At 41.6% G+C, this 13556-nt stretch overlaps 1 protein-coding gene across 1 annotated transcript in view; it reads right to left on the bottom strand.

Annotated features, from left to right (window-relative positions):
- ITGBL1 (integrin subunit beta like 1) overlaps window positions 1–2868 on the bottom strand; it is a 161220-nt gene extending 158352 nt beyond the window's left edge. The window contains exons 1-2 of the mRNA XM_010986049.3: window positions 2536–2868; window positions 1413–1630 (exon numbers count right to left, since the gene is read on the bottom strand). Of these exons, the coding sequence (XP_010984351.2) occupies window positions 1413–1630; window positions 2536–2633 (316 nt within the window). The 5' untranslated portion in view covers window positions 2634–2868. The remainder of the gene's footprint in view (window positions 1–1412; window positions 1631–2535) is intronic.
- Window positions 2869–13556: the final 10688 nt, after the last annotated feature.

Raw genomic sequence — 13556 nt, forward strand, 5'->3', positions numbered from 1 at the left:
CAGCTTCTTCAAAAGGGGAGTTTCATCTCATGGCAACCCAAACCAGCTCACTGGTTGAAGACCACATTTGACTTCTTACTTTTCCAATGAAAGAACCATACAAAAGGCCCTGAAAAATGTGCTCAGAACTCATGATATTGAAGAGGTCTTGCCAGAGGCAATAAAAGCCAGAGAAGCCAGGTAACAGCTGAATTTGGAATGAAATATTAGACAATATTTAGCTTTCATTCCAAAGGGCTGCCCTTAATAATGCCACAGCTTTGTGGAAATGGTGAAGTTAAAATAAATTGTGGCATTCATTTGTCTAAAGTGTCGAGCCACAGCCTTCAAAGCTGAACAAACACGCAGAAGAACCTGTACACCTCCAGATTACTTATACGACTTTTTTTTCAACTACTGAACAGTCTGCATATTAAGTATCTTCACCGCACTTCTGGACCCAGGTGCCAAGGAAAAAAAAAGTTTTGCTATAAACTCATTCTTGATCTCTCAATTAGCGTTGGACTCTCATTCTCAGCCACACTGTGGGTAAAATAAGTTGTGATTTCTTTTTCCTACAAATTTGCCAAACCCTGGTGGGAATGCACTGTGTTGTCCTTTTACAGACAGAGTGCCCGTATCAGTCACAATGACCTAATTGAGGTTCTTGGCCTTAAGTAAACGACACGGTTATGTGAACCTGGTAGAAGCTAGGGATGGTCTCTAAGAAAAAAAAAAAAAATAGCCTTGACCCTTTTCAATATCAGAACCTGAATCACTCCTTTAAAATGTGCAATGGAAATGAATTAATTTTCACTCCACCCTTACCAAATACCAAGTTCCACTGCAGCTGAAAAATTCGAGTAGCTAAAACAATACAGAAGCCATCGCTTCCAAGTAACTATGGGCCTGCTTATATTTTCCTTGTTAGCAGTTTTCTGATATGCACTTCTGTCCGTGAACTCCACCCGCAGTATGAGGGCAAATACCAGTTCAAAGACTCAGTCTGCTCCCCTGGAATTTAGGAAAATAACATTCCCGTGTTTCCTTGGTAAAAATAAAATACAGGCTTACATTCTGCAAATATTATGATTAACATTCGCGACTGGGGTAGGAGAGCCCAGCAAAATAACTCGATTGGTGAGGAAGTTGGGAGATTTGGTCTGTAACAAGGAACTAAAAGGCTAAGTGAGATTTATAAGTAAGTGAGCGAATGTTACAAATATTATTTTCACCGAAGTTTGGACCCCAGGGCGGAGGAAAGTGTTATAATAGACGGTTCGAGAACTGACTGGCAGAAGGACGGCCTTCTCAGGCGGCAGTCACTTCCCCGCGGGCTGTCGGAGGGGCGGTCCCCGCGCGTCTCTCTGGGCGCAGGGGCAGAAGGCGCGGGCGCGCCGGGCCCCGCCGAGGGGACAGCGCCACCCCCTTACCTGCACAGGTGCTCCCGTCGTAGGTCTCGCACACCCACTCGTGGCACTCGCACAGGGGCCCGAAGTACACGCCGGGCTCGCTCACGTGACAGATGCAGACCCCGCAGTCGCACCGGCCGCGGCCGTGGCACAGAGCGCCCCCTGGGGGCTGCCCGGGCGCGCGGCACCGGCGCTCCGACTCCGCCCGGGTCAGCCTGCACGCGGCGCCCGGCCCGCTTCTGCAAGGGAGACAAACCACAGCGGGGTCACGGTCAAGCCCAGACACTGCCCCTTCTGCTCGGAGCCCACGTTGCCTCCCAGTGTCCACCCCAAACGGAGATGTACAGCCCCATGAGGAGGAATCCTGAGCCCTCCTCCCGATTTCCCTGGGTGCCACGCTGATGCCACCCACCGGACATCACCTAAGAAAAGACCACGACCCAAAATGCCAAAGTGGTGACCTGCCCACCTAGGAACAGGACCGTCTTCCAGGTAGACTAGGTGATCCAGCCCTGCCTCTGGGCAGTTTGCCACTGAATCTTACATGCACACTTAGATTAAATACAAATTAATCCAAACCTTGACCCTTGGCTGACATTTCAGTTCTCTTTATTAAGTCCCATTGCTATCTAGTGGCCAAGGATAGTTATTTTATGAAAAAGAAGAGCTGAATATGTAGAAAGAGCTATACGTGTTCTGATAGCATAGAGCATTATGCTTTTTCAGGTTGCAATAAGCGATACTTATGAACTATACTTTTAAAATGTAGAAGTTTAGTTATTGTGATATGCCCCAAATTCTCTTTCAAAATGTAAGGCAGATCCCATGAAATAATTCTGCCTTATAGGCAGTGAGAAAGTACAGGAACACAGAAGATGGCAAAAGTTCTTCCTCATAGGTATTGGGATAGGAGGAAATTATATATTTATTCAGTGACTGTATTTTTCCGAAGGAAAAGCAAAGGGACAGAGGTAAAGCATCATGCAGTGTGGATATAAGGAAAGGAATAGGAACAGGTTGAAAACAGTTTATCCCGTGTCCAACTTCCTAACTGCTCTTGGCTTCAGGCAGCCATCCTGAAGCCTGAGTCCGGCCACACAAGGCTGGGTAGGTCTGTCTTTAAAGAAAAACAAACCAGACTTACCTCAGAGATGGCGAGAAGCTTTGAGGAACAGCTGACAGCCCTGCGAGGAGAAGGGAGGACGCCAGCAGCAAGAAGTTCCTGAAGCCTGCGGGACGCATGCTGAGCTTCCCGGGCTGCGGAGGCGAGCAGCGCTTCTGCAAGGTGGGGCTCGCGCGGGGAGGGCAAGCTGCGGGGGGGAGAGGTGCCACCGGCAGATGGCCGGGCAGACGGACCCACAGACACCCCGGCGTGCAGGTCCCGGGCTCTACCCCGAGCTGCAAGTCCGTGGATGAGCCGCCTGCGAGGATTTGGGCAGCGGCACCGCTCTGGGCGGGGTGCTGGTACCAAACCCCTCAAGTGGAGCGTCTAGGCAGGGAAGTAATTAGAAACAGTTGTACAAGCAGATGGTTTATTTTGACATAAAAAAAAAGTCCTGTTCACAGATTTGAGAAAATCGCTTCTTTCTTTAAGTACAGGCCCCAGAAATCTTTGACAAGAGGATATTTGGGCTGGCTGACGTTAAAGGGACAGATAAAATAATCCCTGAGGTGGGAAGGGGGACGGGGGCGGCTGGTGATGTCAGCGGGAACGCTTGGAGAGGGAATTACTTTCACCGCATGCTTCTCAGGACGCCCTCTTTTACTATTTGGGGGTATGAGTTGTGAGGGGCAAACGAAATTGACTATTTTCTTGTAGTTTTGACCCTTTGTTTTCAATTATGGGTCTCTCATTTCTGAAACCTTTAAACAGAGTGTCATGCTTCTAGTCATCCGGGCCAGTAGTTTATCACACCACATTTTTCTTGCCTTGGACAGTTCAAACCATAGTTGTCCCAAATTCACCCTATTCTCCTCCAGGGATCAAGCATGAGAAAACAAAATGTGTGATTACAGTGTCAGTGGCACTGAAAAACCATCATGTGCCAGTCACTTAGTATGTTCTATCTCCGATTGTGACGCTAACCACACATTCATTTAGTCATTTAGCAAATACAGGTTCAGCATCCATCGGATACCAGGCTGTGTGCCAGATAGAGAAGATACAGCAGGGGATTAGGGAAACATGATCTCTGCTCTTGGAATCCACTGAGCTGGTAGATATTCATCAAAACAAAACCACAAACACAAAAGGAGGAAAGATTGCAAGTTACTTCCAGAATAGTTCAGAGGCACCTGATCTAATCAATGTGGTGCTTGAGCTAAAGGCTGAAAGAGAAGTAGAAATGAGTCAGGGTGGAAAGGAAGGGTTGGAAGAGAGTGGGGTAGCATTCTTAATCCCATTATAAAGATTAAGAAACTGAGGGCAAAAAATGACCTCTTGCTGGAAAGTGACTGACTTGCTCACATTCACAGGGGAAGTTAGAGTTCAGCTAGAAGCTGGGAGCCCTCAAAGCCCACACACAGCCCCCTACGCTGTGTAGTCAACTGGGAAGGGGCTGTGGAGGGCTTTATGGAAGGGAAGCAAGATTCTTCCTTTGCTCTGAGAAGAGCTTTAGATGCAATAGATCCTTGTGAATTAGAACCATCCAAGCTGTGTCTCGGGCCTTTGAAATCAGAGATAAGTTCTAACAGGATGGGCTCTCTCTCCCTGTCACTTACCTGAACAGATCTAAGATCGCCCCCAACATTTACCTGCTGGGACAAGAAGGCGAATGGAGGTCCCCTGGACAGAGCTCACCTCTCTTCTCTTGCTTCCCCAGACTTCATCTGTACCAGAAGGGGCTCTGCCTGGGACACCTCCCAGCCCAGGCAGCTAAGCCCCCTTCACAGGCTGAGGCTTTGTTAACCCTTCGGCCCAGGCATGTGCTGACTGGTGGTGGGATCTGCACTGGGAGAAGAGACTGGGGAGAGGTGTACACAGGCCAGAGTGGTCCGGGCAGGGATTCTGGAGTCCTGCATGTGCAGAATGTGGTTTAGAAGGAGCAGTGAAGGCTCTGGGTTGGCAGGTGCCCTCGTCACATGAACTACGCATCCTGTGGGGGAGGGGTGTGTCTGGAGGAGAGACGGGGGGGGTCACTAAACCAGTCAGTTCCCATGTGTGATCTGTGAACCAGAAGCATCAGTGGCACCTGGGAACTCATTAGAAATGCAAGTTCTCAGGCCCCACCCCCAGACATACAGAATCACCAGCTACATTTTAATAATATTACTGAAAACTGTATTTGGACATCATATTTGGGAAGTTTTACAAAGCACAGGACCCAAGGCTCACTCCTAGTTCAAATTCTGCCAACATACTGCTTCCCGGCCACGTGTAACTCTGTGAGGACGTAGGAACAGGCTCTCTTGCCAACATCTAAAAACCTTGGTGACTCAGAGAATATGGGAATCGTACAAGAAAAGCATCAATTCCAAAGCCTCACTAGGAATTTGCAATGAAAACATGGAACTTTTAATAAATGAGTCATGTATTACTTTTTGCATATTTTCTGAGGGGAAAAAAGCCATGGAAAAGGGAACTGATGTTTGAACATTTCTTGCATGAATTAAAACATTTCTTTTAATTGGTGGTATTTTCATACCGATTAAAAGGAACGTTATCATTAGGAGCGTGCAGCTGTGGAGCAAAGATAGTCTGTCCTAGGTGACTGAAAGCATTTAAACATTCAGATCATTATATCACTGTGACTCAGAAATAAGATTCTCAGTAAGATGAAATAGTTATATTGTGGCTGACCTGGTGACTCAGTAGAACGTCTTGGATCCACACAAACTCTGTCAAAATAAAAGAAAATAACTTAACATTTTCTCTTTTTAGCAAACTTTTATTTTATTTTTTTTTCCTCTGCCAAAGTACTAAATGCCTTGGAATGACCTACTTTCTTCCCTCTCCCCAACGGCAGGAAACTCAAGGACACACGTCTCTTGAAGACAAACGTAGGAAGGACCCAATTGCTATGTGAAAGGCCCTGAGTTCCTCACCTACACTGAAGACCCCGTGACAGCTCTGGGGGCAAGTCAGGGGGGGGTCTCCTTAGTATCTGGAATCAAACTCAAGGGAATTGAAACATCTGAGTCCTTGAACCTAGTCCTGGATCATCAAGTCACAAAATCATAGATTCTGAGATTCAAGGGATATTTTCAAGTTCATCTAGTCCAAAATTAAATTTATTGACAATGTACAACACACCTGCCAAATGATTAGGAACTGAGTCTACCCAGTAAGAAAATGAAAACTACGGGAACACATCCCTACCTGAAGGCAGCTCTAAAATTTTACCCCTTGGTTCCAGATCTACTCTAAAAGGTCTTTCAAAATAATGTCCTGGCCATGAGTTGCTTAAAATATTTTAAGATATATAATGAGTATGATCCACAGTCCCACCACCTGTCCACATAACACCCAAATAATTCTACCCTTGTCAAGATAAACATCCTCATTTCCATCACCTCTTCCCTGTGTATTACAGCTTTGAGCCCCCAATAGCCTGGTTTACTGAGTGGCTTTGCTTTGTCTGGTGTGGATGCTTCTGCAAATCATGGCAGGCACCACTGAGACCTTAAGGCAGATGTGGATGACTGGGTGTGGAATTGTTGCTTTGGAAGCTAGCCCTGTACAGGAGGGCAGGGAGAGACCAAAGAAAGATGCAGAGCACTCCAGATTGGTAGATGGCAGGTGTACTAGGCAAGGGAACATATATACAAGTCTGGTCTTGGGTGATGCAAAATGAGTAGATCTCTGTCCCCGCCCAGCAGAATCTTAAAAGTTTGTACAGAGGCCTTAACAGAGCTCCGGAACATACATCATGGTCCAGAGGGTCTCAATGACACATTGCTCTCTCAAGACTGCGCCCTTGAAAACAGTTCTGACTGCGGGAACTCCGGACACAAAATACATTCCAAGGACACAGGAGGAGCCTCTCATTGTCCAGGACCAGCTCATGGGTCGATCGGTGGTCAAGTCCTCTCCATGATCTCTTCTGACAGAAACAGATAGGTGTTTTCAACATTCTTATTTCATATACTGTATTTCTGCTAATAAACTGAAAATCACATTGACTTTTTGACTGTCTCATTACTCCAGTCTTCTGCTTTTAGAAGTGCCCCAAATAGAAGTTGATATTTATCTTTGTTAAATTTTGTTTAGCCTCAGTTCTTTTATCCAGAAAGTCAAAATCATTATAGATACTGGTTTCATATTTCTCTCACCTTTTCTAAAGTAAATATGATGTGCCTTTCTGTATCTTTATCCAAATAATTGATAAAGTAGTGGGAAAAAATTAGACTGAGGGCCAATCTTAGTTGAGACCTTCCTTCAAGACAAAAGCTCATGTTGAATAAGAAACCCAACCATTTACCTGTGTACTGAGTTCTATGGAATCAACCTGTATCTTCATTTTGTTCACAAGAATGTTATGAAAGATCCCACCATTTTGCTTTATTAATCTTAGTCTACCAGGTAAAACTTGGGCTTTTATGTCTTTTTTTCCAGTGCCTAAAACAGTGCCCAGTACATATTATATACTCCATACACGTTTCTCTTATGAATAAATTAATTGGAAATGATATACAATATGAATAATAGATCTAGGAGTCAACAAAGGATACAAGTGGTATAGTGGATTTTGGATCAGCTTTCAGATGACATTTGCAAATTTCGTCAACAGATATTTGCTTAGAGAATGATTAAGTGAATGAATGAATGAATGACTTTTAAAAGTTTAATACACCTTGATTAGATTCAACAGTTTGAACTAAAGGAGAGTATTTCAGGTTTAATAGAAGGAAAGAGTTAACACCAATGTTAGGAGATAAATTTAGGCTACTAAAATATTAAAATTCAGCAAGAAAATTGTATTTGTCATGAAAAAAAATCAAGAAAGCTAATGTAGAGTCAGATAACCAACAGCTCTTCCCGAACTCCCCATTTATATGTGTCACACTAATTGTTGAATCACTTACGGTCAAGTTTGCAGTTAAAAAAAAAACTCAATTTCACTCAAAATCCACTTGGATAATATTTTCAGCTAAAAGGAGGTGCCCAGGTTTTCAAACAGTAAAAGGTATACACCGAAGCTTTCAGGAAGGCTAAATATTCCCGGGCAGCAATAAAAATAAGTTTAAATTTCCAAGAAAAAGGACTTTTCAACTGGGCCAGGGCTGTGGAATAAAAAGGTGTTTACTTAACATCTTTTCCAGACATCAGTGCAGAGCCGGAGGCATTTTTTTTTTTCCTCCCACGTAGTAAAAACACCTGGAAATATTAGGCGCTTCTGGGATAAGAACTAATCTCTCAGTCTTCTGAGTATTTTTGCAGTTCCCGTTGATGCTGAAGGGAAATTTTAGGAGGAAAAAAAATGGAGAGATTGTTTTCATTGACTTCAGGGCAAAAAGATTTATCACTTCAATATTATTTTATCCCGACTAATAGTCTCAAGTCTTAAAGTCATGCTCAGCAGTTAGTCAATTAATAACAACTGGGGGATACGATCAGGAGCGGACAAGTGCAGAGAACACTGAGCTATTTGTTCAGAGAAGGGTCTCTGATGCTGGCTCCGCCGTCCGCTAGCTGCCTGATCTTGGCCAGGTTCCTTAACCTGCTGAATTTCAGTTTCCAAAATGACATGGTCGAAGGGAATGTTGGTTTTCTCCCATTCTAAATTTCTGTGATTCTATTTTCTTTGTATATTTGTCCAAAGTCTTCCAGGAATAAAGGAGGGATAGGAATATATAGATGCAAGCAAATGTAAACATTCACTTACATATGCACATATATTAGAGACGGAAATGATGGAAACCAGTGTTTAGTTTCCTGGTAATGGGCATTTAGATAGAGTTAGTTTATGTAGTGTAAGTTTCCAAAGGTTAAAAATATGTTTCATTCATGCATATATTTTATTTGCACTGGTGCCTTTCCCACTCGGCTGGCTGGTCAATAAATCTGCTCAGTGGCTTCACCCCTCAGCTTCCTCCTCATCACAGCACTGCTCAGGGTTTGTGTGCGGTGTATACAGCACACTACTCCATTTTACAATTTTTATTTACACTACCATTTCCATTATTTTCAGTATTATTCCAACATGAGTGGAATCCATTCTACATAAATCAGAAGAAAAAAAAAAAACCCAGCAGACTAAAGAGAGATTATCTAAGAGAAGAGAGATGCTTGGCAGGTTGGATGCTGGCACTAATCAGGGAATCTGAGTGTGTCGTCTGAGACACTGACAAGTGTTATGGTTAATAGCAGTGTATAAACGCCCATATCAGAGAGGAACTTTTTCCCACAATAGTACACAACTTTTAAACTGAAATTATAAGTATAAAAAAACAGTATGTGGACTTTGATGTACTATGTGGACTAGGTAGCTTATAAACATTTTCTTACTGTGATGAAAGTTGCCAGCAAAACCTTTTATTTTCATGAATGAATGAAGAAATTCAGTCTTATAGCAATCTCATCTGACAGAAGCCTGGTAATCAATCTAGATAAATTCCTGTGAACAGGATAGGAATTAAATTGCTTTAGGAAAAAGGAAAGGGGGTAAATGAGGCCAACAACCAAAAAGAAGAATTGCTGAGTAGCTGAGTGAGAACCAAAATGGTGAAGCCACTCTTTGAAGAGACAGCAGGGCATCATTTGTCTTTGAGGAACTCAGTCAGTTGCATCCCCTTTCACCCTCTGCTTTCCTCTTGACCGTGGCAACGCCTTAAACTTGTCTTACCTTTCAAGCTCTGGATGAAATGGTCAAACGACTCATTCTTTTAGTTAATTCTACCCCTACCTCAGTTGCTTTGGCAGTGTAGATTCGAGTGACGCCTCACTCTCAACAGTTCTTGACAACCTAAATATCTTTAATATTTAATTTAATTAATTAAATGATCAGTTTTTACTTTTTATTGTGTCTGCTCTTCCAAAGCATGATTGCAATGGCTTAGATGCCTAAGTTCTTTAAGATTGATGAAGTTACAAATAACTGAAAAATCAAGTCCATTCACTTTCATTGAGAACCAATGATGTGTCTGTCATTTTCTGTGCCATATGTCATCAAATATGACACCATCCATTGTAAGATTCATTATCATTTTATGCACCAATAAGGAAGAGAAAATATGGCCAACTAACCTGTGATATGTTTTTCAAGCAGATGTTTTATTTTATATTTACTGAGAGAGATCTTTTTAGTTTATTTATGTTTAGTTTATCATATCTCTATTCTTTAAATCAAAAGGAAAACACAAGTGAAATAAATTGGTTGAGATAGTCCTAAAATTCCTTTTTATCCACTATTCTATCCAGTAAAACAATTCACTATTCAACTTGGAATTTTATGACTGTTTTTCATATCACATCATCTTCTGTATCATGAAGTGTCAACAATGCCATTTTACTTAAAACAATCTATAAAAGAAGTCAAACTCCTTCGGTGCTGAATTATTTCCATGTTTGTATAGCTAGCCAAATTTTGGTCCCAACTCCTAGAATTTTGCTAAACTCATCTGAATCACCAAGATCCACACCTGGTCACCACACCCACTGAGTTCCGAGATTGCTCTGCTACTGGCTCCAGGATTGTATCCCAGGAAGCTGACACCACTTTTGCAAGTTTCATTTTAGAGCTTCGATGTCTGAGCATCATCATGACTGCCTGGGTCAACAGAGACTGCAAGATGCCATCAATTGCTATTGATCTGATTTCAGACTGGTAAGAACGCAAACAAAATGTTTGCCTCTTAGCATCAGCAATAGGTGATATTTTATCTTACTTAATCATGACAACAACTTCAGAAGGTGGGACTGTGTTGCCCACAAAAGTCAGACAAATTAACCAAGATAAAAACGTTAGCAAATTGTAGATACAGCATTTGTACATAAAGACAGTTGCTTCTTTTGGAACAGAACTGGTCTTAGGACAAATGACAAAGAAGGTACACTTTGTCCTACACTTTCCATTTTCCACTTCAGTTGTTTTCTTTCTCTTTCCTGGCCACTTGTTTGCAGGTACTCAGTGCTCTCTGATTCAGCTTGAACACTGGCTCATTCCTATACCCATCCTTTAGCACCATTTACTGCCTGAAATCACTCAGCTAGTCATGAAAAAACATTTAGGGTCCATCTATTAATCACCATAAAGAATGATATCAAGTTTGAGATTCAAGAAAAAAATCCCCACAAGGAGGACAGATCCAAGGGATATTTCTCACAGTTTCTACTATTTCTTACGATTGCAAAAGTGATTCCTATTCTGTCCCTACAGGGGTACTGTGTTACATGCCTCCATGATTTCTGACATCTTGTCACGAGTGCAGAAATGGACATACATTGCTTGGCACTCCCTTCAAGAAAAGACTCCTTAACCATCTGGGTGGGGGGTAGTTGGCTGAAGGTCACCAGCTGTTGGTCCTTTCAGAGACTTACCGCAGCTTTCCAGCCAAGGTCATGGCTCTTCTCAGGATGGCTGACCACTAGTTGCTGAGGGGAGTGGTGTGAGAGTCCAGCCATTTCTGCTCCATGTGGAATCCCTAAGGGACAATCACTGCATAAGAGCCACCCGTGGGGCTGGCATGGAGCAAGGTCAGGTGGGCAGAGGAGTCGGATGGCTCCCCTTCCCCAAACTTGCTTCCTCCATTTCCCTTCCCCAGGTGTTACTCCCCTTGAAACCTTCTCTACTCCTAATTCCTTTTCAACATTTGCTTCCCAATCTGCAAAATTTTGTTTTTCATCCACTTGAAATGTCCTCTCTTCCCCTCCATGCAATTTACATCTTCCACATTTTAAAGGCTGTCTTTAGTTCAGTGCCCTTCGCAAGTCTGTTCAGTCTTCTCCAGCCCATGTAGATAATCTTGACAGCTTCAACTCATATCAGAGTTATAGTGACAGCTATTTAGCTAATTCTTGCATCGTGCAGTAACTGCCTTCTATGTGTTGGCTGTGTTTTCTCAGCACCTTGAAGGCATCCAGCATGGGTGGCAGACGTTACTGGTGCCTTGCCCAGGCCCCCTCACATTCACAGATTCTGTTGGTGTAGGTGGTGTGCCTCCGGTAAACGTTCAAAGGCCAGCACTGGCTGATCTCCTTCAGGGCACTGCTATCAGACTATTATGACCATATTGTCAATACGTGTAGAGAGTCAGAAGTACCTGGATGTTTATTTATATTCCCTCCCCTTCTCCACTTGCCACCCACCGCAACACGTACCCTCCTGAAGCCATTAACCAATTGTTATTATGAGTGAAAGCCCAGAAAATTTGCCAAGATGTAGACATCTTCATGGTATAAGTTATAATCCAGCATTTCCCTACATAATCGTGTTAAATCCTACTCTCTGTAAGTCTCATGTCTCAAATGGCTTATCTTTTTCCTCTCCCTGTCCTGCATCCTTGTGGCTCTCCCCCGGGAGCATTTTTTAGAATTAATTGCACACATATTCATCACAGTGTCTGCTTCTGGGAAATTGACACTAAGATAAAGTATCATATATTTCCTGGGTACTATCTGTAGCACCTAATGGTATGTGGAATATGTTAGTTTGAGCCATAAACTGTTGCTGTTATTCAACTGTTTATGAGCAATAAAGATGGTTATTTCTAGCGGCCTAATAGTTGTGATGAATATTGAACGATTAAGAGGAAATGAATTACTTAATCTGGAAAAAAAGTAGATTAGGCTAGACTTAGCAAACTGCCTTTGTGAATTTAAAAATGCATATAAATGTAATCATCATCATAATAACATATAGGCATACACGCAAATACATGATGGAATTCATGATAAGCAACCATTTTATACCCACTTATAATGTGACAAGGGCAGGAAATCGGCTTAAATCAAAGAAGATTTCTGGTGACTTTTAGAAAAATGAATATACCCTTGGATCACTGGAATGCTTTTAATAACAAGAAAACCATTGCTGGAGTCCACAATTTTAATTAAAAAGATTCATTACATCAATGGCTTAATGTTATATAAACATAAAAACCGGATCATGTCTATAATTCTTATTTTGTTATGCAATGCTGTGAAAACTTATAGATGAAACAGTTTTATAAATTTTTCCACTAAAGATTCTTATGTAAGAGAGGCAACAATATTTTTTGTGTAACTTAAAGTATCATCTTGTCTAGATGTAGACACAAGATCCAATGGCCTCTGAAAGCTTTTTCCAGTCTTACAATGTGAGAATGTGTTGCAGACTAATGAGGACATAACTTATTCAATATCATCTTCTATTTTATTTTCACACTGAAGTAAGAAGCTTCAGGTCCCTGGTGGTTTAGTAATTAGACACTATCACAGCTGTGTTTTGAGATTGACTTCTGGTCAGGGAATGAAAATTTTTCAATTCCTAGTATAAAAATATTTGATTGCCTCTCTAAAAATACCTATTGCATCAAAGGGAAAATTATTCACACAAAGCATTTAAATCTTGAACAATTAAATTTGCGAACTAATTGGTATTTAGCTAATTTATTAAACAAATGCTGATTGAGCACCTTACTGGGTAAAAAGTACTAGACAAAGTGAAATAAGGATGCAAAGGCTTGTGAGGTTAGGTTACTCTCCTTAAGGGCTTTAAAATCTAAATAAGTAGACATGTGTTTATAAATAATTATCATAAAAGGAAGCATGAAAACAAGAATAGGTTAAGACTTGTTTCAGAAATCACCCTCCCTGGTAAGGACTATTTACCATCTAATAAAAAAAGTTTATTCTGTGGAGAAAAGCTGTAATATCTTGTTTTGGTCCAGATATAAAATAGCTGGTAATTGTAGATAAAACTCTTTTTTCTAGTTGTTAATTTGCTCCAGTTCTCTGTTTGTGCTTTCATTGGAGGCCATCATTTAAGATAACATTATAAGATCTTTTGATTTTGTCATTCACAGCATTAACAGATTGAAGGAGAAATAGCATGTTTATCTCAATAGATGTGGGAAAAGGTTTTTTTTAAAAGAATTAAAATTATTCAATATAAAAAGAGAAAACTTTTAATAAACTAAGAATAGAAATAACCTTATCTAAAAAAGTTATCAACCAAAAAACCTCCAACAAGTATCACACATAGAGGTTAATTAGGGAAAGCTGTTCCTTTGAGATCTGGAATGACC

This window comes from Camelus dromedarius, chromosome 13 (genome assembly GCF_036321535.1).
Source record: "Camelus dromedarius isolate mCamDro1 chromosome 13, mCamDro1.pat, whole genome shotgun sequence".
Taxonomy (NCBI): domain Eukaryota; kingdom Metazoa; phylum Chordata; class Mammalia; order Artiodactyla; family Camelidae; genus Camelus; species Camelus dromedarius.